Source organism: Callionymus lyra, chromosome 2 (assembly GCF_982586985.1).
Source record: "Callionymus lyra chromosome 2, fCalLyr1.hap1.1, whole genome shotgun sequence".
Taxonomy (NCBI): domain Eukaryota; kingdom Metazoa; phylum Chordata; class Actinopteri; order Syngnathiformes; family Callionymidae; genus Callionymus; species Callionymus lyra.
Window position 1 is genome coordinate 38847920 of NC_141819.1, and position 23335 is coordinate 38871254.

Sequence of the window (23335 nt, forward strand, 5' to 3'; positions counted from 1 at the left end):
ACGCTGTGGTCAGACATACATGTCAAGTCACACAAATAAAGAGAAATAAAGCCTTATTGTTTTTGAAATAATGTTTTTAAGTAAATACAAACGACTTGTTGTTGAATTACAAAAATATCTTATATAATTTGTATTACTTTAAAGTCAATTGAGGCTTCTGCAGTCTCGTTTTTTTCGGAGTTTTAAAGTTTCTTGTTGTTTTTTTTAATGTATTATGAATTAATCGTGATCTTAAGGTAATGTCGATTCAAAATGAAATCGTCAATTAAATCAGATGACATATGTTTTTAAAAAAGTAACCGAGGTCTATTTTTGTTTTTCGTGTTACTCTTAAAGGGAACTTGTTTATTCAGCCCTATTGTAATACATAAGTGAGTAATTCACAGCATTTCCCTTTTTTGTCTGTTTAGATGAGGCGCCGAGGAGACTTCCTGTGTGTTCAGTTTAGCTGTGATATATATATCTTTTATAAGGAAACACTGACCTCTGGTGGTCACTGTTCAAAAAACCCATATCTTAGCGAAACATTTCCTTGTTTTTAAACACAAATAAAAAAGTACTTTAGTGAATATCACCCTCCTGAAATGAAAGGAGGTGAACAGTGGTTGATATTTCACCTTTAACGCTTATTTTAGCGGATGTGTTTCTAAATGTCAAAATAAGTCCCCTGCGGTGATTCCGCCTTCGAACCAGCAACTCCCTCTTCTCAGCCCATCCTGCCTCGACTCGCCTCGACTCCTGCAGTGTCTTCAGCTGCTCTTCTACACATCTCTCCTGCCATGACGGAATATTCTGCGCGTGTCCGGGACATCCTGCAGGAGTCTCCTTCTGCCAGGAAGAACCTCGCGGACAACCAGAGCAACCTCCTGAGGGTCGCGGACTACTGCGAGGACAACTTCCTGAAGGTGAGCGACGCTCCTTGGAGGTGCGCCTCAGGTGTTCAAGTGTGTCCCCCCTCAGTCAGAGGACCAGACCCGGGCCGTGGAGGAGGCCAAGGCTCTGGCCATCCAGGCTCTCGCCTCGGTCACCTACCAGATCAACAGCGTGGCCAGCAGCCTGTTGAACCTGCTGGACGCGCAGACCACGCAGATCGCTCAGCTGGAGTCTTCGGTCAACCTGGTGACCCTGGTGAGGTGACCCCTGAACTTACTCCCGTGACCCGTGCAAACACTCAGCAACGTTCCTATACTGCGCCACCCGCGTGTGTCGATGCGTTTCCTGCGTGCGTTTATTGCGTGATAAGAATAATTGACCTGCTTATTATTATTATTTTTGTCCATTTCCTCCGTTTTTCACGTGCTTCTAACTCAGTTAAATGTACATTCTAAGCGAACATGTGTTTATCAACAATATATTTATTTATCTCGATAATTTTACAACAAAAAATATTCAAATTTCGGGAAAGAATTAAAAAAGCAATCTAATATCTCTCTTCTAATCTAACAAATCTTAGAAATGGTGACTAAGTCGATTCTTCAGAAAACACCTTTTGTCAATTATGTAAAAATATAAGTAATGTCTAAACCAAAAAGAACTCAAAGCAAAAAATAATGTCTCTTATTATGTTTAATGCAAAAATATATACATTAATGAATCAACACTGAACAACAAAAAAGATGTATTGTTTAACATTTTTTCCTTCTTTTGTGAAGTTAGGATGCATAATACAGTTTTTAAATAGTATTTTCATCTTAGGTACGCAAGTCTTAAACCAGAATAAATTCCACAACTGGAGAAGGAAAGAAGCCAGGAAATCTCAATAATAACCAAATAAATATCACAGTGCAGAGTCCGGGGCTCGAAAAAAGAATTTGTTGCCAGGAAATACTATTGAGAAGAGACACTCTCAATAGTATTTTCTGGTCACAAATTATTTTTTTGAAACAATGTCATGTCTGGAGCTGTGCAGTTTCTGAATTAGAAATGTTTTTATCCAACAACCACAACACTTTAATGCTACCAAGTTAATTTTTAAACAAAAAATATGGTGAGACATTGTCATGTGACTGATAATAACCAATCAAAGCTGACCCACAGTGCACCATCAATACAATTCTTCACTACTGAGATGTGAAGCGAATTGATTTGTGTATTTTGCGAAGAGAAAAGTTGTATTCTTGGAGATGTTATTAGTCACCAGATGGATAGTTTAGCGTAACATTAACTACGATTGCACTTCAAAAACAAAGTTTTTCTCGTACTAAAACCTTATTGGAAATATATGTTATATAATATTATTATATGTTATATAACATTTCTTATATGTTATATAATATATATATATATATATATATACTGTATATATATATACATAAGTGTGAAACAAATTAATTAATAATTGCATGTAGACAATGTCTATTTTCGTAATCATAAACGTGACTGGAAAGTCTTAGGAAGCGTAACTGTGCAAACATGGCTGCAGTGATTTCGCACACTTTGTTGCCAAATCTGGTGTTATGAGGGGTTACAAATGTGTGTTCAACTGTATTTATGTACCAAAAACTTTATTAGCTCTATTTCATGTTGGCGTTTCTACTGTACTTTACTTTTTTAATTGAAAAAAAATACAACTTCCTAAACGTCACACACAATCTTGGCGGGTCTGCACTTGATCACATGACTCCACATCGTAGCCGACATCAGCAGCAGAACCGACAGGTTGTCCGTGTGATCCAGGCTGCAGCGATACACTTTGAGAAGGTGTCCCGGCGGGAGATCGGTGGCTTCACTATTGCCAAAACCAAAAGTCGCTCCAGACTTCTGAGCCCGCCAGCCTCGGGCAAAGAGCCGGAGAGAAGCTACACCAGAGTCTCCTTATCCTACTCAGTCCTGGACTCTGTGGGACATTGTTTCCAGGTGACGTTCAACTGATGCTCGAGCTCACTTCCCCTTATCTGACACCTGTACTCTGTCCTCTCAGGCCACCACACAGCCAGACGCAAACAGAACCAAGAGCGAGGACGCCTCGGCGACTGCCACGGAGCATGTGGTGTACGTACAGACTTCCTCTTTCTCTCTTCCAGTCTGATGCTTGGTGTCTGTTCGTCAGTTTAGCTCAGAGGCTTCAGTGAAACTGAAAAATGTTGAAGTAGACTCAACAGGAAGTTGATTGTGGTCGATGCACTTGAGTCACTATAACCCTGCAGACATGCTCGTTGTTCCTCTGTTTTGTTTTAGAATCAGTCACCTATGTTGATGAGAAATAGATAAACCGAGGATCAAACCAGTACAAACTTCCGCCAAGACTGGTTCCTTTTTAAATAAAAGTTTTCAAATATATATTCTCTCCAAATGATGATCCCTGTTTTACAGCCTTTAGAAGTATATTACCTTCAAAATAAAAGCCCTTTTTTCTCAGGTAAAGCCTATAACAAACCTTCATGAGCTGTTTTTTAAATGCAATCATTGCTTTTATTACATATTTACAAGTGTATACATTATTACCTGTCATTATTTGATGCTCATCTACATGTAATTGTTTTCATAAGGTTTATATTTTAGGAATGTTAAGATGTCGATGAGAATTATCATCATCAAACTCTCTCTTCAGCTCCAGTTATGGGATCGCAGTGCCGCTTCCCTCGGTCCCTTCCCTCACTGACGACATGCTCCCCCCTCCTCCCATGACTGAGTCCTCTCCTCTCCCTCCTCCTCCCCCGTCCATGATGTCTCCAGCTGCTCCTCCTCCACCTCTCATGTCAGCAACAGCTCCTCCACCTCCTCCACCTCCTCCCTCCCTGTCTGGTCTCCCTTCTCCACCTCCCCCTCCACCTGGACTATCACCTGCACCTCCACCAGCAGCTGGCTCCTTCCCTCCTCCACCTCCTTTAGGACTGGGATTAGCTGACCTTGCACCTCCTCCTCCTCCACCTACAGCATGTTCTGCATTCCCTCCAGCAGGGGGCAGCCTTCCACCACCTCCACCTCCACCTCCCATTGGCTCCTCTCAGAGTGCAACTCCTCCTCCTCCACCTCCACCACCTCCACCACCAACTTTCTAGACACGATCCTTCTCCGGTTTGGATGCTTTCACCTCTGGAAATATTTTTTTAGGCTAAATAAAAGTTTTAATTCATATCTCACAATTATTTTTTTCCAATCATTTTTGTTTATTTGACATACTTAATATTTAACTTTTACTTTAAAATGAATTGGAAATAAGCGCACACAATCTCATGAATTTTATATTAATTCAAAGGTTTAAGGTTCATGTTAATTATCATTATTTTTGGAACACGATATTTGATGATTTAGTTTCTTCTTTCCCGGTTTCCTTTTTTCTTTTCAGAAACTTTACGATGTATACATATATATTATATATATTACACCTGATCGGTGCTTTTCTTTGAACCCAAATAATGATTTCCTGCTTCTCGGCAGCAGCAGAAACAGCATTGACGTGTTGGGACTTCACCTCGGCTGCATTCCTGCCAGACAAGCTGAAACATAGACGTCGGTTTTTGTGTGTGTGTGTGTGTGTGTGTGTGTGTGTGTGTGTGTGTGTGTGTGTGTGTGTGTGTGTGTGTGTCCACACTCTTATAGCAGCTTCAGACTGTCATGAGTGAGACACCGAGGTGAAAAAAAACCTCACATTGCAATGGCTTCAATCTTTTGTCGATCTTATATATGCCGAGATAACAGTGAAAATGAAGCGTAACAAATGCAGGTCCTCCAGGTGATCATGGCATCATCTGTCAACAGATCACAGGATGTGTGTTAGACACCTGCAGCTTTAAGACCCAATAAAAGTGAAAAACTCAAAGTCCTTAAATGAGACAATAACGCTGTAAAGTTGTGGACTTCAAACAATCGCAAGGAGCTGGTGGCAGCCATTATTTTGGGTTATGTTTCCGATCCTTCATCGAGGTAAGACGGTTAAATTAACTTGATTTACTGAAAGGAAGAGAAATGTTGGTTTTCTCACTGTCACCTCGAACCTGAGACAATGTTGTGTTGTTGTTGTTGTTTGTCAGGCCGCACAGACACTTTTATTGGATGAAGGTCCAACATCAGAGCAGCACAACAAAAGTCTTTGTCATAGATTTACTCAAGTCGTTGAAAACGATCAAGACTCTTTCCGCGGGTAGATTTGTTTCAGAAAATAGAACCTACCTTAAGTCTTTTTATTCTATGATCGTTAGCAAGTTAATCAAGTTTTAAAGTGTTTTTTTTTTAATTGAAGATTAAATAATTAAGACAAATCTACCTCTATTGATACAAATGCTGTCCACTGAAGGCCCAAGAAAGACGAGATAAAATGCACAAAATGTATAAGTAATGCAAGATTGACGACAACATCACTTCACTCTTGCAGTGATGCCAGCAGATGGACAGCCATGATCCTGGTCACTCTCCTCCAATACGTGTAAGTCCAGCTGAAGAAACTCCTCTTAGGTCTCAATGAAAAACTCACAGACCGGGACTGTATTGCTCAGATTGCCCTTTGTAGGAATCTCCCTAGCGCTGGTGCTTCTCTGTCTCTACTTCTACGGCAAGAAGAAACGAGGAACGCATGAGTTCAGCACAGGGCGAGCAGACAACCGGACCTCCATCCGGACCGTTTCTGGGTCAGAACAAGAGAGAGAGGCTGGTGTGGATTATGACAGATTCCCTCCACGATACAGCACCGTGGACCACCCTCCTCCGTACTCGCTGGTGAGGCTTCTGGAAGTTGTCGCAGGTTTAACCCTTGTGTTAACTCAGGGTCAAGGTGACCTGACAGCCAAAAGAACAAATGTAATTTTAGTATCCCTTGTGTTGTCTCTGGGTCAAGGTTAACGGCCTCCCTGGCTTCCAAAAATACATATGCAGTGGTAGAGGTCGTTCATCTTGACTCAAAAACAACCCAGATTGCAAAAAGGTTAAGAAACAAAGATTCATGTGTTTGATTCATCTGGTAAAAATAGCTTAAATAAGAGGTGGTCAATATTACAGCAGCTATACAAAAGTTTGAAATATTGTTTCTGGCTCCACCTAGGGTCTTAAAAGTTCAACTGCAATGACAAAAATGAAAGAAAATGAAAAAAAATATGGATGAATTATAGTAATATTCTGTTGAGCTATAACCACATAATATATGTGCATTTGTTCACAAAATACCTGTTGTTGTGTTGGTTTCTGGTTTCATCTTTCTATAAAAGAACTTCCTACGAACCAGTAATAAAGAATATTGGTGGTCAAGTGACACGCACAAACTTGATTGGTAGTACAGACAAAATTAAGTAGTAAAAAAGTATTGTTAAAAGAGTACATCAATCATGATTGTCCGAGTTAAACCAATAAATACAGAAAATATATATAGATATAAAAATATAAAAATATATTGTGTTGATGCTTTAACCATTGTGTTATCTCAGGGTCATCTTGACCCAGAGATAACACAAGGGTTAGGTGTTTGAAAAAGTCAGAAAAATATTTAGTATGGGAACACTTTAAAATAATTTGAGCTATGAAAATACAATAAATGACTTAAACTTAAGTAAAACTTTACAGATTAAAAGGGCATTTGGGTGCTTATATTATTGGTTGAATATTGTTATTTCATTACCATGAAAAGCTGCACATTTAGAATCAGAATAAGAATGGGTTAAAGGGTTGCATATATATAATAAAATAAAGGACTCACAGATTAAAGTGGGCTAATAAAAATTAAATGAAAAAATTAATTTAAATCAATGAAACAATGTGATTATAACCAAATATCTTTGTTTGTTCCTCTGTGCAGTTCGACCCGAAGGTGACAGCTCTTTGGTCAGTCGGTCTTCCGCCCGCCTACGAGATGTACCCCACATCTCTGCCGCTGGACTCCCACCCCTGGACCGCGATAAATATCCGTTGACAATGACGCTGTTGACCAGCTTCAGACTCTTTTCATTTAATTTAAGACTTTTGTAATAACGCTGTGTTTGTTTCTGCAAAATAAAAAAGGCTTCAAATCTTCCCGATTCTCTCTTGGGAGTGTTTTCCTGCTGTTGAAAGTAGAAGACGAGAGAAACGTGGATGGATAGAGTTGTGAGAGCAGAAGACGCGATGCTAAAATCATCTCAACATTTCAAATTTTAATGTTTCATCTCAACACCAAACTAGTGTAGTTTTCCATCTACACGATGCATTATTTGTTTCTCTGTGTTCTACTTCTATAAATGCTTCATCACAACACAGTTCTCACTCGCCCGAGGTCTTCTCGCTGCTCTCAGGTTAAGGCAAGAAGAAAAGTAAAAGTAACAAAATACTCAACGATACATGATAAACACAACGGTGACATATTCAGTGCAAAGTGTGAGCTACTTTTATTTGTAACGCCAGTGCTACATGTTTCACTCCCAGCAGCGTCCAGGAGAGGCAGTAGTCACTCACTGTCTGTCGCGCCAAACCCAGCAAAAGTTGGAAAAGATAAATAAAATTAAAAAATATATACACACATGATAGTTACTTTAACAAAATGAAAAACAGACATTTTTAAAAGGTAAAAAAAAAAAAACACTGTTAAAACACGACTATGTCATACTTACATACCAGAAAACACCGCTATGAGGCCTTTGAGTCATAACTGTCGTAATTGCATGAAAGGTTTTACAAATGTGTACGTGTATCTGTACCATGTCTAGTCTTTGAATATATGACTTAGTCTACAAGCTCTTTTTACAAGTGCATAGCACTAACTACAAATGTGTAACTCGATTTGCAAATGCATAACTTGATTTAAAAATGTTTAAATCGAATTTCAAATGCCCAACTTGATTTACAAATGTTTAACTCAATTTTTAAATGCCTATCTCAATTTACAAATGTTTAAATCGATTTTCAAATTCCTAACTTGATTTACAATAGTAGAACTTGCTTTTAAAACATGTATATGTATGTATGTACAAGTTGTGCATCGATTTATAGATGCACAACTCAATTTACAAATGTGTAACTCGATATAGAATTGTGTTACTCGATTCACAAATGCAATTTTCAAATGGGAAACTTCATATACAAATGTGTAACTATATTTAACAATGTTCAACTTAATTTACAAATAGGTTATTTCTATTAAATATGAAGGAAGATTCACACGAGCAAGAAAAGCGTTTTTTATTTCTGTCTTTGGAAGTTGTGCGTGTTTTAGAACTTCTTTGTGATTCTTGATGCGCTTGTGTCCATTGTGTACATTAATGATTAATGATTACACATTTGTAAATCAAGCTACATAATTGCGGATCACTGTACACTTACACATTTGTAAAACATTTAAAACACTTGTTGCAGTTTTAACCAAATAATAGCCTCTTCAACCACGTTCTATTATAAGACTCCACAGTTGGCCCCAGAACCACGATAGACCACCTCAGTCAGGATGAGGGGCTCGAGATGAGAACAAACTCCAGACTTAAAGTCATGAGACAAAGAGAAGATAGTTTGCGGTGCGTTCATGTGCCGCCAGACTTATCGTTATATTGAATACGTTTATTATATTATATACATTTGAACAGTGATGGGACCCCGTCTATGTCCAGAGTCAAATAAAGACCAGAAAACTAAAAGATAAAAACAGTGAGTATCTAAGTTATTTATATTTATAGAGCACTTTTCTAGACCAGGGTCACAAAGCGCTTAAACAATAAAAAATTAAAAAACAGTGTCACTCTTTGAAGTTAAGAATGCTGATATTAAAACGTTACATCCTCCTCAAACAAATACAAACCAATATCTTTGATTTTTTTTTTTAGTTTGATGGATCAATATGAACAATCTTAAATTCTTTACAGTTATTGTTCTTTATTTTCAGTTATTCATGATCTCCCTGATGTGGCAGAAGAGCTAAAAGATAAAAATAACCATAGTTTAAGTGTTTCTTATGATAGGAAAATGAAAAGTTTTATCATATGTTGGCGTTTGTGTCTTTGTCCGCCGCACATGAACGCACCGTGTGTGTTTTGCTCTCTCAAACATCACCGTCTTTATCTCTTTGTTGTCCACTAGAAGTGTCCAAACTCGTGAGGACTTGGGAAAAGATAAACAGGTCATTTTACAGTCTAAATGCACGTCAAGGTCAAACACACTATTGCACTGAACCTCTCCATCAGATTGATTCCGCAGCTAGGATCACTACGTTTGTACAAAACTGCTCCACCTGCTGGTCGTTGCACTGAATTGCTTCGCCACCGTCAACTCTACCTTCTCGCCCCCGAGGAGCTACAGAGGTTCAACGGTTCTCCAGCCTCGTGTCTCTCGGCTCGCTCTCAGAAGACCCAGCTGACCGGCACCCACTGCTGCTCCGTCAACAGCCTGTCCAGCGCCGAGCGCAGACCCCGGAACGCCGCTTCCAGGCTGTCGTTCACAATGCAGAGGTCAAAGTAGTGTTCGTAGGCTCTCTTGATGCGCTCGCTCTCGTCCACCGTCCGCTTCAGTTCAGAGTCCTGCAGGATCAGCTTTCATTAGGTTTGGTTAAAAACTGGTCAATTCTTTTTGTTTTCTAAAAAGAGAAAACTGAGACAAAACATACTAAGTGCAGTGGTTCTCTGGGATTAAATATCAATCCAAATAGCTTAATGTGGCCTTTAATCCTTTCTTTTGGCAGGAATTTTTGAACCCTTGTGTTTGTGGTATCCTTTGTGTTGTCACTGGGTCAAAGTGACCCGAAAGTCCGAAAACAAATAATAATAATAATAATAATCTCTATTTATATAGCGCCTTTCTAGACCAGGGTCACAAAGCGCTTTGACAGCCATTCACACATACTGGGTTTGTCGTATCCTTTGTGTTGTCACTGGGTCAAGGTGACCCGAAAGCCCAAAAACAAATGTGTTTGTGGTATCCCTTGTGTTGTATCTGTGTCAAAGTGACCTAAAGCCCCGAAAACAAATGTGTTTGTGGTACCCTTTGTGTTGTCACTGGGTAAAGGTGACCTGAAGGTCTGGACACAAATGTGTTTGTGGTTTCCCTTGTGTTGTGTCTGGGTCAAAGTGACCCGAAGGCCCAAAAACAAATGGGTTTGTGGTATCCCTTGTGTTGTATCTGTGTCAAAGTGACCTAAAGCCCCGAAAACAAATGTGTTTGTGGTACCCTTTGTGTTGTCACTGGGTAAAGGTGACCTGAAGGTCTGGACACAAATGTGTTTGTGATTTCCCTTGTGTTGTGTCTGGGTCAAAGTGACCCGAAGGCCCAAAGGACCTCATCCACTGCATATGTATTTATGGAAGCCATTTATGTAGTTCACATTGACCCAGAGACAAAACAAGGGATACCACAAACACATTTGTTATCCAGCCACCGGGTCACTTGACCTTGGAATTAACACAAGGGTTAAGTATTTTTTATGTTCAATTTGTGCCGAATTTAACAAAACCGTTTTAATATTGTTTCTTAAAGTTCATATTTTGGTAAATGTAGAAAAAAAGTCCCCTCATACTGAGATGTTATATACTTTCACTTCTTTATACATGTATCAAAAATAATAATAATTATAGTTTTTGTCCTCCTGGTCATAATGATAATTTTCATTGAGACCAATATTGTATAATTTGACTGACTCACTGTCATCTGTTTGGTGACCACTCCTGACTCGATGGCCGACCTGTTCATCGCTTTTAACACCTCGAAATCTGGCGCCTCGATGAAGACGACGTAGGGCAGGAACTCTGACGTCCGCAGCACTTTCAGAGCCTTTCGTGAAGACAATGGAGGCAAGAGTGGAGTCAGCGACTGATCCTCCAGTCAGATCATAACGTTTGACAAATTGTTTACTCATAACAATTATGGATATTGTTGCTTCTACCTGAGGGTTGACGTCCAGGATACAGATTTTTCCCGTCTCTATCACCTCATGGATGGAGTGGATCTTGGTGCCGTACAGATTCCCGTCGTACTCGCCGTGTTCCAGGAACCGACCACTTTTGATGTCGCACTCCATTTCGTGGCGGGTCATGAACGAGTACATTTGACTGTCGCGCTCGTCCACCTTTGGCTTCCTGGTGGTGACTGCCAGCCAAGAACATAAGTATGAGAAACAAGTGTTTATAATAACATCATTTATCTATAAGATGCTTATTTTAGTTTTTTAGTGCAGGGGTGCCCAACATGTTTCACAGCATGGACCAGTTTAATGCTGCGATTCATTTTCATGTACAGATGTGGAAGAAAAAACAGCAAAACTAAATAACTAAATAAACTTAAAGAGTTGTGTTTCACTGACTTCTCACTAGCGTACCGTTTTATCTTTTGACCCAATGAGAAAATCTGTTCCGTTTTTCAAATGACAACTCATTTCTGACAGCAAAAATCACTGCAGCAGAAATATTAATTAGATAAGACATTATTTTACATATTTGTCTCTACATATTTATGACAAAAGTAAGGCAGGTAAATGATAAATAAAGATGTCTTAGTATGCATTATTGCATATATAATGTTTTAATTCAATGCCTGGAGTACTCTAAGTTAAAAATAGTCCATCATGTTTAATTTTTTTCCCATTTTCTTTCTTTTCTGCCATGATTTTGGAGTTTAAGTCAGGGGTATCAAACTCAATCACGCAGGGGGTTGAATCCTTTAGGAACTCACAGGGGATGGTGGTGGCGTATCTCTGCGCATCTGACACCAACAGTTTGTTCTTCAGGCTGCGTCGTCCGACACCCTGAGCTCCGATCAGAACCAGCGTCTTCCTCCTGAAGGGCGGGACCTTGGCCACCTCCTCGTAGATGCGCAGCTCGTGACGGTCGAACTCTGACAGATTGTTGAGGCACAAATGTTACATCATGAATAATGCAGCGAACTATGACAGCCGAGGTCACCGAGGTCGCTCACCTGCATTCTTTGTGGTTAAATACATCATCTTTTTTTTCTTCTTCCCGCCCATCCCGGCACACAATGGACCTGAAGAACAAAAGAAAACTTGCTACATTAGAAAGTGTCTCAGCAACGATTGACCTTTAATATAATCCCTTTTTTCTAAAGCCAGAAATGAGAATAATTGACTTTCTTCTGTGTTTATGTTCTTACATATGTATAGACAACCGGACCAGCTTTAAATATTCCTTGATATAACATTTTGTTGTTTAGCTTTTTAACAAGTAAATGAATATATATTTATATATATATATATATATATATATATATATATATATATATATATATATATTTTATTTCATGAAGTTTTATTATAAAAAATCATCATTTGAAAATCAAACTCTACTTTAAAAGAGATGTTTGATTTATTTATTTTGATATATGTAAATTTAAGATTGAAAATCTAATGTTATTTCTCCAAAGAATTGTTTAGAACATCTTTATTAATTTATTATTGTTTTTTTATTCTTTAATGCAATGTTTAAGTTACATTTAGATCAGAAATTATTTAAAACACATTTTTTAATCCGTCACAGCCGGAGAGTCTGGTTCTGCTCGAGGTTTCTGCTGGTTTTCCTCAACACTGTTGCTCTGGGAGTTGTTTTAAATTTCTGTGATTTAGTGCTATTCAAACCTTGTGTTGTCTCTGGGTCAAGGTGAAGGACCTCCCTGGCTTTAACTGTAAAGTGTCTAAAGATCTGTTACTATGACACAAAATTGAATTAAAAGAGAAAAATGAATTAAGATCAGGTGATTAATTAAACAAACAACATAGATTAATAATCTCAGTTGAAATTGCTAAAATAAATCCCTGAATTTTCATTTAAAATGTATTATTGTGGCAGATTAAAAGATAGTATAAAGTATAAGAAAAAGGTGTCTTCATAAAGTAATTTCTTTGTTTTAAAGAGACTTGAACAGATACAATCATTGACATTCTGCTTTTTTTGTGTCTCTAGTGTGGCTGAAACCTTTTAGTACAAGTCATTAAATATAAGAAAACGTTATTACACGTTATTGTAATTATTACATTTGTTTAATTGTACTACATATGGCACTGTGTATATTTGGCAGATTATATGATTTTAAAAATAGCAAGACTTTTGTACATTGTACATATTTCCTCACTTTGGTATGAATCAAGGATTTCCCTATCTAATTTCTTAATCTTATCTTAATGTCATCTTCAAAGCATGACTGAACACACAAAAACTGATTTTATTTAATTTTTTTTAAAAGGAAAAGTTAGAGATTTTAAAAAATAATTAAAAAATAAAGCACAAATCACGACTGTAATTAATTATCACAATTAACAATAATTGAAGACCCCAAGTTAAATGCGTATTTTAAAACCACCACTAGATGGTGCCAACTGACAGTTTCTGTGACAACGATTAATATTATAAATCAGGATCTGTCTCACGTCAGATGCAATTTGCAATAAAATAGATTCATGAATTGGGCAGTGGAGGTGAACAATGACATACAGCTCAGTTAGCAGCGATAAAAGATGATATAAATGTATAACTGACTGTGTCTGTTCACTTATCTTGAGCACATAAATCCTGTGTGTGTTGTGTATCTAGCAACTTTGTTGTACCACAGGGATCTTATCACTGTGACGCTCAGCCGTCTTCGGGGAGGCGTCTATAAATGCCAAACCCAGCAGCTTAACGACGGGCAGCTCAGTCGCCTGAGTCACTGTGTTGCCCATTAACACCCTAGAGCGCCCCAGAGCGGCGGTGTGGAGGCGAATGTGACCGGCACAGATGTGTGTGATGAGAGGAGGAACAGATGTCGCCCGTGTTGATTTTGCTCATCTCCCTGCATAATGAGAGGCTGCTGTACCTGCGGTGCCGAGCTCTAAATCTCTCTTCACGAACGCTTTCCTCTTCTCCTCCAGCAGCTGACTGGGGATTAGACCGGCGCTGCCGCCCTGGATGTGACACGCCTGGGATTGACACACAGAGGAAGCATGAGTAAGCAGGCTTGAGCCGGGTTTGTGTTGACCTGACCTGCCACCAGTTGAGGTCCTCCTGGTTGAAGATCTGCAGGATGTCGCTGCTGCAGAAGCTAAGCCCCGCCTCCTTACATGGGATCAGGTTGTCGTGCGACGGGTCGTAATCAAAGTGACACTTCACGAAGGCCTGTCGAGGAGAACAAATCAGAGATGAGTGACAGTATAATATATATAATCAATAATACACTGGATCAGTTGATCAGTGGCTGACCTTTGACAGGTCAAAGGATGACAAGGTAGGCAGGTCATGTGATCAAGGTAGCTCTCGACCTCACTCTACTATAGTTGATGCACTGAACTTTACACTGTTGTTAGATCACTTACACATGTATGTAGCAAGTAACAACTCACAATGATAAACTAAAAAAAAACAATACAAAACAACAAAATATTATATGAAGAAATTTACAATTAAAAGCTAATTACATTATTGAATTGAACAATTAGTTTGTTCAAGACTGTGAAAAAAACCTGTGTACATAAGCATGTGTCTGAGTGTGTGAGTGTCTGTCAGTCTGTGAGTGCGTGTCTGTTGGTCTGTCTTTGTGTGTGTCTGTGTGTACATACATGTGTATCTGACTATGTGCATGTGTCTGTTTGTTTGTGTGTTCCTGTGTGTGTCTATGGCTGTGTGTTAGTGTGTTTGTGCGTGTCTGACAGCATTTTTATGTGCCTTAGTGTGTGTTTCTGTCTGCCTGTCTCTGTGTGTTTGTATGTTCTGTCTGCATGTTTGTATATGTCTGTGTTTCTTTGAGCGTATATGTCTGTCTGTATTTGTGTGTGTCTGTTACCTACTGTAACCCACAGTTGGGGACATTTTTCCGAATACGCTCCAAAAGATTGGGGCCGTTTGGACCAACTGTGGTCTCCTCTTTTCAATATGATTCGAAATGCACAGTAGTTTCTCCAACATGAATTTCTATCTAAAAGACATCACTGAGGTCCACAAAAGTGATTTTTTTATTTGGAGTGTAAGTGTGTGTCTATGAGTGTCATCTGTGGGTGCATGTTTGTGGGAGTCTGAGTGCGTTACCAGATTTATACAGCCTCACGATCCACCGATTAACATCCATTTAGCTCCATACAAAAACCTCGCATCACGACCCCCACAGACAAGATCGGCAGAGAAACACACGCACAGAACGACAGGCAACGACACATACAACTGAAGAGAGAGTTCAAATCTGTCACCATGGAAACCCTCTCCTCCCCCTCTACTCAATGTCTCTTCTCTTGCTGAACTGTTGCATGAACATGAAAAAATGCAAAGTGGCTACAGCTATGACTCTTAAACATCTCACACTCCTGCACTAACATAAGTAGCACACACACCCTCACACTCACTCCCTATTCCAAAGATGAAGCGTTTAAATAACGCTTGATCACCGGAGGCCTGAAACCACCTGCTGGGCAGAAATGGAACTTCACGGAAATTAATGATCTGCGACTTGTTCAGAATTTCACTTCATTTTGAAAGAAGACTCCAACAGACCCACATTCTATATTTGAGGTCGAATGAATGAAGTGCTTATCGATGACTCAGGACATGCTGTGGGAGACATAATGAAAGGAGAGAGAGGATACCTGCAGGAGTGTTTTAAATGGAGGTACCGGGTAAAAGAAGAAGAGAAAATTGACCAATAATGTTCCTGGACGTGGTGAAGAAAGCCAAAGAGGGGGTTTCAAGGGGCACCTCAAAAAATGAGAGGGTAGGTAAGAATGGAAATTAATGTAATATATATTTTATTATATTATATTAAATTAAAGTATATTATAATGGGGCGCATGGGGGTCACCTTACAGCGAGAAGGTTGCTGGTTGGCTACCAGGTTTAGAGGGAGGCAACTGGTAAGCTTTCTGTGTGGAGTTTTAATGTTCTCCCCGTGTTGCGTGGGTTTACTCCGGACACTCTGGTTTCCTCCCATTGTGCAAAAACATACAGAGGTGGATTAGGAACTTAGTCCGTAGGTATGTGTGAATGTGAATGGTTTTGTGTCTTCGTGTGCCCTGTGACAGACTGGCGTCCTGTCCAGGGTGTCCCCTGCCTCTAGCCGAAGGAACTGGGATAGGCTCCAGCCCCCCACTATATTATAATTTATGATGTGCTATATTAACATGCAAACTGATGATGATGACACATTCTGTTTCAACCGGGCTGTTTGCGTCTGCTGGCAAGAAGCTTGTAGCTGCTGTAGCTACTAGTAAGTAGGAAATGTACAGGTTTCTGACAAGAAAAGGTTTTGAACGTAAAGAAGAGCATTTGGTACGGAACCCTCCAATATTTAAACAGCAAACTGCTGTTACAGCTACATACCAAATCGCTCGAGATAAAAACCTCACACAGTTGGAGAGGATTTTCTTTTCACTAAATAAAAGATTAATCAAAGTTAAAGTCATCCATTTCACTTAACATTTAAGTACCTACGTATCTTAGCAAGGATAAAGTCTGTTTTTTTTGTTTTTTTACACGCCTGTTTACTGGTTTGTTTGTTCAGTGAACAAAGTGAAAAAGTATCCCGCTCTGATGCTAACACATTGAGCAAATGATATCTATCACAACTTGTTTAAGCTCCGCTGACACTCTGAGAGCCTCCTGTGTTGAGCTCCATCAAGCTGGCATCAAACCACCAGACTGGATCTCCCTTCTGTTTCCTCCGACTGTAAACTGGGTCACCGTTTCTCACTGAACAACTTCCACTGGTTTCTAGGAAGCTGATACTCAACAGCAGGGGTGTCTTTTAGATCTTATCTCTTAAAACCAGTTATATAGCGATGATATGTCGGAGGGAAATATTCATTAAAATTACCTACTATATTGTGTTTAGCATCTGATCTAATATTAATTTATAGTCTTGCTCTCAAGTCAAGTTGGACACAGCTTAAGTTATCTTTTATCTATTCATTAAGAAAGTTTTTCATAGTGTTTAATCAAAGTTGAGAAATATGTATTTGTCGCTCCTTCCTTCCATTAAAACATTCTCTGCACCCTGGATTCACCCCTAGATAAGGTGAGGTGAGGACATCTGGGACATCTACTCCAAGATGGCAGACACAGTACTGCAGCAGCTGCTTAGTTTTTCAACTCAGTTTTGACATTGCAACTGCATGTGCTCTGAACTAAACTTTTGCAAACAAGATCAAGCCCACATTAGAGACAAAAGGAAGCATGGAGGCAAGAGAGAGGCAACAGGGTTGACAGTTTAGGGAAGCTAAATGCTAGCATACCACTGAACACTGGTAAACTTCCATCCGTGTTTTTTTTGTTTGATGTGCTGTTGTACTGCTGTCATCAGAAAACTAATTTCCCTCCATTCATATTGAATGAAATGACAATAAGTTTTAAGTATTCAGTTTTAAGAAAAAACCCTGGTTAGAGATAGAGTTGTTAAAGGTGACCATAGTCCCTCAAAGAATTGTTCTTTCATTCTGATTTGAAAAGTTGTAGAACATTACAATAGCTGACTGTCCGCTGGGGTCTTGTCTGGGTCCTACTTTAAAAGATCAACCGACTTGAATCGTATAGAACAGTGGGGTCAAACCCAATCACACAAGGGGCTGTATCCATGATACTGTATTGACATGATGTTAACCCTTATCAGAGGTATTTGCATAATTAGTTAATCTCTGTTACTTATCTCATCTTAAAAACTGACATCTACATGATATATTTATCTTTTTGATATCAGCATGAACGTTATTCTACTTTGATTTTTTCACCAAACAACTTGCGGGCGAAATGAAATTACTTGGCGGGCCGGATTTGGTCCTAGTGGCTTAAGTGTGTATTCTGCATGAGATCCTAGTAAAAGTGTGTGTGTTGAGTGTTGATTGTCTGATAATAATTTAACGTGGTTTTGGTGATTGGCTGCTGTCATTCTAGCTGTTAAGATGCTTAAATAAGTAAACAGTTACTTGACAAGATACGGACAGTTTTACAAGATCATATTTTCAACACCACCAGTCAGAGGGTCACACTAACTGGGGTCAAGACCAACCATAAAGTGGACGCAGCCGTAGTTAGAGCACTTGTTCTACGTGTATAGCATTAATGTGTGTGTGTGTGTGTGTGTGTGTGTGTGTGTGTGTGTGTGTGTGTGTGTGTGTGTGTGTGTGTGTGTGTGTGTGTGTGTGTGTGTGTGTGTGTGTGTGTGTGTGTGTGTGTGTGTGTGTGTGTGTCAGCAACTATTCATATATAGAGACTTTACTGGTTAAGTGCTCACTGGGTTTGACTGACCTGTCTGGGCGTGTGCGGCTCCTGGTAGCTGGGCAGGATCTTCAGCACCACGCTGCCACTGGCCTCCTTCAGCATCTCCTGCAGCACTTTGGGGTCGTTGCCCACCTCCTTGGCGTTCACCTCCTTGATGATGTCGCCCACGTGGAGCAGACCCTGCTGATCGATCATGCCTCCGTGGAGGATCCTGGCAATCACCAGCTCGCCATTTTCCACACGAAAGGTCACTCCCTGAACACAGAAAGTCTGGCAGGTGACAACTCTAGCTAGCAAATATGAAACACCATCATTGTTATTAAGCCAAATAGTTTGAGTTTTTATTTCCACAATTACTTTCCAAGTCACCTGAGAGCCGTTGGGCCGTTTGGACCAACTGTGGTCCAAGCACAGTCTGGACAGGTCGTCTAAGAAATCGGTAGAATATTTATATTTATTATAATATATATATATATATAATATGGATATTCTTACTTAATAACTTATTAAATAAAAGTAACTGTGTTTTATATGTTTTTTATTAGGGCTATGTTTCGGCAAGAATCTGGCGATGATATAATGTAATGTGATACTTTAGTAACAAGAATATATTTGTAGTATTGTCGAGTACTTGACTCTGGTGTTGCAGAATTAACAGACCACATGACTCTACATGAAGTCAGAAATGCTTTTGTTTATTTTTGTAAGTGTGATAACAAAAATATGCCTTAACATCAGCTTTCAAAACCTGCAGGAGTAGACTGTATCCACTCGTCCTCAGTCATCGCAGGGATCGGAGGATGTAATGAAAGTTCAATTTTAACAATTATGAACAAATGCCGGGATTATTTGCAATTTTTGATACAGTATCCGTATATACAGTATATATGAAAAACAATATTGAAAATAATATTGTCATATATATGTTTTCTTACTCGATTATTTAGTCTGAACACTAGAAAATAAATAGGTCAAAACACAAAAAAACATTAACAATGAAATAACTTTGCCTTTGCATTTTTCATTGAAAACCATTTTTGCAATTTTGTATCCTATAAACTCTGAAGGGTACTTCAGCTAAGTCAATAAATCGTGGTGTGAATAGTGAGCAGACTTACCAGATGTTCCCCGGAAACCTTCCTGATTCCCACCATCCTCACAGCATCTGGGGGCACGGGCTGGTTGTTGAGTGCCGCGTCCATGAAGGAACAAGGACTTGGGGGAGGGGTGTCGTAGTTTTTGGAGGCCACAGAATCATGAGTTTCAAGCAGGGACTGGTATCAAACAAGAGACTTCATTACAACCACTGTGAAGATTTGAACCCGCCGGCGTAATTACACCTGGAAGTGAGGCTCCCTCAGGATGTGAAGGAGCTCGTCGGCAGCTTGGCTCAGATGAGTGAGGGGGCCCAGATCTTTCAGGATGTCTTGGACCAGCTCCACGTTGTTTTCTCTCACTGCTTCAAGCTTCGGTTCCTCAAAGCGATCGTGGGCCTGATAGAACAGAGCAGGTATTAGAACAGTGATTGATTTGAAAAAAAGAGGGTTTGGAACTTTTTCTAAAATGACATTTCTCTTACTGTCAGTGATTACAGGAAAAGGTGAGCTAGTATCTAGCAATAACCTTCATCAATAACCTTTTTTTCTCTTTTAAAGTATTTTTTGGTTTACCATTTAGAAATGAGTGATTTTACAAAAGAAAAACATTTTATAAAGGTTGAAAGACACTTAGTAAGATTGAAACTATTGTCTCTGGTTCCCTCTAGTGTTGGAACTAGGTGAAGGCTCTTATTTGGTCAACTTTTCTAAAGTCCCTCGGTACTTAATATTAAAACAGAAGTTTGATGGTCACATGACACTCACAGACTCCCCGAACAGGTCGTCCAGACAAAGTTACGTCGTAAAGAACAGCATGATATTACTACTATATGAGTCAAGGGACTATTAAAAATAAATCAAGAAAAAATATATTAAAACAATCCACCAACCACAAAAATCAAAGTGATGTCTTTTTTTGTAAATTTTGTGAGAAAAGTAGTGGTGTGATAGAGAATGCCCGAAAGCAAGTGTCAGCTCATTTATTAGCCTAAATAGCGGGTAATGAAGTCAACATTAAATCGTCCCGTATCATCATCCATCACAGCTTGTTTGTGAGATCATAGTGCCTGTTGTGAGTGCGAGCTCATTGTTCATCTCATCATCGCGCTGAGTCACTCGAGACCATGTCCGTTTGCCAATTCCAGGAGACACATGAGGTCAATATTATTCATCCTGGGCTTGTGTGTCAAATGAAAATGTTTTGACTTGCTTATTAGAAGAGACGTGATTGATCTAATCGTTTGTTTAGCTGAGAAGTCACTGACTAATCTTACAACACACACAAAAATAAAGATGTCTGCCCCTAGATATGTAGATGATACACGGAGAAGTTAGCTGAAATATTCTCTTTAGTCGCAGCCAGCATCAGCAGATGCATCTTTTATTAGGCTCTTGTCTATACACAGCTTGTACCGGGAAACAGGCTTTGAGTAAATTCCAAAACAAACTTATGACTCAACTGTAAGGAAGGAGCGCTTAAGAGCATTTATCCACCCAGACAATGATAGAAAATAGACCTGAAACTCTGATCTGATAAGAAACTCACTGAAAATGCTCCCTGGAAAACTACTACAACTCTTTGTAAAACGATAAAAACAAGAACTAGAACAAAGTGCAAATAAGAAGAACCACGGCAAACAAAAAGAACAAAGTGCAAATAAAAAGAACAACGTTCAAATAAAAAGAACAACGCACAAGGGAGGGCAAAGTGCAAATATAAAGAACAAGATGAACATAGAATAACATTGTGAAAGGATTATGTTATTCTATGTTCATTTTTGTATCCTTTTCTTTGCCTTATTTCCTATGTCTATGTTTTTCACAGAGGGACGGACGGACGGATGGACAGACAGACAGATAATTAATAAAGTTATCTAATCTAATCTAATAAACATTCATTAAAAAAGGAATGACATCCAAAAGTATCTTCGAGGATCAATAATGTTTCTATCTATCCAGCTAATTGCGCAGAATGCTTCTAGTCCTTCCTGCTACTGGAACCAAATCTGGCACCAAAAGAGTCAAATATGCTGGATTCAGAGAATGCAAACATCTGACCTTGAAGCACCTGTGAGAATGTGACCAAGCTGACTCAAGTGTAAATATAGTTTAAATCATTCTCAATTGTAAGCCTGCTGTGTTTAGTATTTCATACCTGTCGAGCAGTATGGAGGTATTTTTATGTTTTTTGGTTTGTCTTTTTGGACAAGAAGGACTAAGAAAAGTTCGTTCGAGAACATCATTTGTAAATTTGCTTTTGCCTATAACTCTAAAAAGCCTCATATTAATCTGAAAATTCAGAAAAGTCAGTATAATGTGTGTAGAAAAAAAGATAGATTTGAATGTTTGGTGATCTATCGCATACAGATAATAATATACAGAGAAAATAAATGAATGTTGATCATTATAGAACATTTGTATTGTATTTGTGGTAATTGTGTGATGATAAAACAACTCATTATACAATAATCCTTCACATTGTTCCCGTCATTGACTCATTTTGAACATTGTTATGTTTCTAAATTAAAGATAAAGGGACTATATTTAAGCACATTTCATAAATGTTTCATGCTGTCACAAAAGCAACTTCACCTCTTTGCCGTTCTTAATCTTTTTTAGAAAATGTATTTCAGGTGTGAGCACCGCAGTGTATTACATAGTCATCTAGGAAGCTCGACATATTCTTTCAAAGTCACTTCACACTCATTTATCCCTGTTTGTGTTCAGGAAACTTCAGCTACATTGTGCACACAAGGCAGAACCAGTCTTAATTAAGTGTGCAATGTTTGACATTTTATTAAGTCATAAAAAATGACTGTGATGTTCTCTCATACCAGCGGGATGATTGATCAAATAGGTTATCAATTTGGACTGTAGGATGACATCATGTCAATCCAGACGAGATGAACAGCTCGTCTGGTTGGCAAGAGAAATGCTTGTTAAAATGATTGACAGCTAAATGTTGACGATCCCTGATGCTGCTGCAACGTTACAAAGATTGTATGTAACATCACTCCAGTCATTAGCATTTACAGCCTCTTTAGTGATGGAGTTCTGCTCGTACATTAACTAATGTCATTATATTAAAACTTGTCATCCGCTTCCTTTCCTCTAGCGTACACAGAGGAGAGAAAATCGACATCGCTGCCAATATTAGCTCATTAAATCAAAGTAAAACCTCCTGCTGGCGATGAGGCTGCAAAACCATCTCATGGATGGAAGCACTATTTACATCTTTTGTGCAGGCATTCATCAAAGTTTGTCAGCTGTAGCAAAACCAAAATACCAAATTCAGCTATAATGAGAAAACAAAGAGGATGGATGCATTTAAATTGCAAAAGACTGTACTTGTTCAACAGCATTCAATCCTCACACCCCATCAAGCACATGGACAACATGAATATGTTAAGATCAGTAATAAAAATAAAACATCCACTTGGTAGGTGATATTAATTTATTTAAATTTCAAACAACATGGGTCTTGCATTCACAAAACTTCTAAATGTACGCTCTTGCACAAATGGGTTTAGTGAGAGGGAGTGAGACATAATGTTAAAACCCAAGAGTGTGTGTAAATTCAGTTTAAAAATGACTCAAGATGTACCAGTCAGCAAGAGTTAAAAGACCCTCCAGGTTGCTCAGTTGTAACACAAGCTAGAAAAACATCTGGATATTGATTGCTCTTATCAATTGGCAAAACAAATGGACAATAAATTACCAAGAGTGAAAGCTTGGTACTGTAAATATGTTACATTGAAGTGTATCACTTACTTCATATTGTATATGTTTAACATTATAATGAAGTTAGGTAGAAATTCTGTTTTGTTTTTGTTTGTTTGTAGGACCTGTTTTATCTTCTAAAGTTTATAAGAGACTCTGGCCGCAAGAAATCTGATCCATGGCCTCAAATGGTCAAATTTTAGAGAATCCTGATTTTATCATGAAACATTCACAATCTTGTTGAATAACTGTTCAAGTGAAAAGTTTAATATTTTTTAACAATAGTAATTATTTACAATTGAACCGGCCTTCTATTCAATAAAGTTTCCACCCAGCATCAGACTTTTATATCATTTTTAAATACTGTCACACAATCATTGTATATCTGTTACTGCAATGATGCATATATGATCCTCATGCCAGTCAAATGTCTAAATCCTTTTATTACTTCAATTCTTG

At 38.8% G+C, this 23335-nt stretch overlaps 2 protein-coding genes across 3 annotated transcripts in view; one reads left to right on the top strand and one right to left on the bottom strand.

Annotated features, from left to right (window-relative positions):
• The first annotated feature begins 721 nt into the window (after positions 1-721).
• Positions 722-6863, top strand: abi3b (ABI family, member 3b). The gene is made up of 7 exons (XM_087785075.1): positions 722-905; positions 961-1128; positions 2677-2856; positions 2921-2991; positions 3551-5365; positions 5436-5655; positions 6725-6863. Exons 1-5 carry the CDS (start codon positions 780-782, stop codon positions 3999-4001), a joined length of 996 nt encoding a protein of 331 aa, XP_087641201.1. The 5' UTR covers positions 722-779; the 3' UTR covers positions 4002-5365; positions 5436-5655; positions 6725-6863.
• Positions 6864-7263: 400 nt separating this feature from the next.
• Positions 7264-23335, bottom strand: part of mpp2b (MAGUK p55 scaffold protein 2b) — a 38146-nt gene continuing 22074 nt past the window's right edge. For both annotated transcript variants that reach the window (XM_087785077.1, XM_087785076.1), the window contains 10 exons: positions 19400-19552; positions 19178-19333; positions 18087-18314; positions 13848-13979; positions 13681-13783; positions 11791-11859; positions 11548-11709; positions 10763-10965; positions 10522-10650; positions 7264-9404 (listed from right to left, as the gene is read on the bottom strand). In XM_087785077.1, coding sequence (XP_087641203.1) covers positions 9228-9404; positions 10522-10650; positions 10763-10965; positions 11548-11709; positions 11791-11859; positions 13681-13783; positions 13848-13979; positions 18087-18314; positions 19178-19333; positions 19400-19552 — 1512 coding nt within the window. In that variant the 3' untranslated portion in view covers positions 7264-9227. The remainder of the gene's footprint in view (positions 9405-10521; positions 10651-10762; positions 10966-11547; positions 11710-11790; positions 11860-13680; positions 13784-13847; positions 13980-18086; positions 18315-19177; positions 19334-19399; positions 19553-23335) is intronic.

Excerpts from the sequence above, each read along its gene's own strand:
- abi3b (XM_087785075.1), top strand. The coding sequence starts at position 780 with ATGACGGAATATTCTGCGCGTGTCCGGGACATCCTGCAGGAGTCTCCT. Across the intron at positions 2,857-2,920 it reads CTGTGGGACATTGTTTCCAG|GCCACCACACAGCCAGACGC; the intron begins GTGACGTTCAAC and ends CTGTCCTCTCAG. Across the intron at positions 2,992-3,550 it reads ACTGCCACGGAGCATGTGGT|CTCCAGTTATGGGATCGCAG; the intron begins GTACGTACAGAC and ends CTCTCTCTTCAG.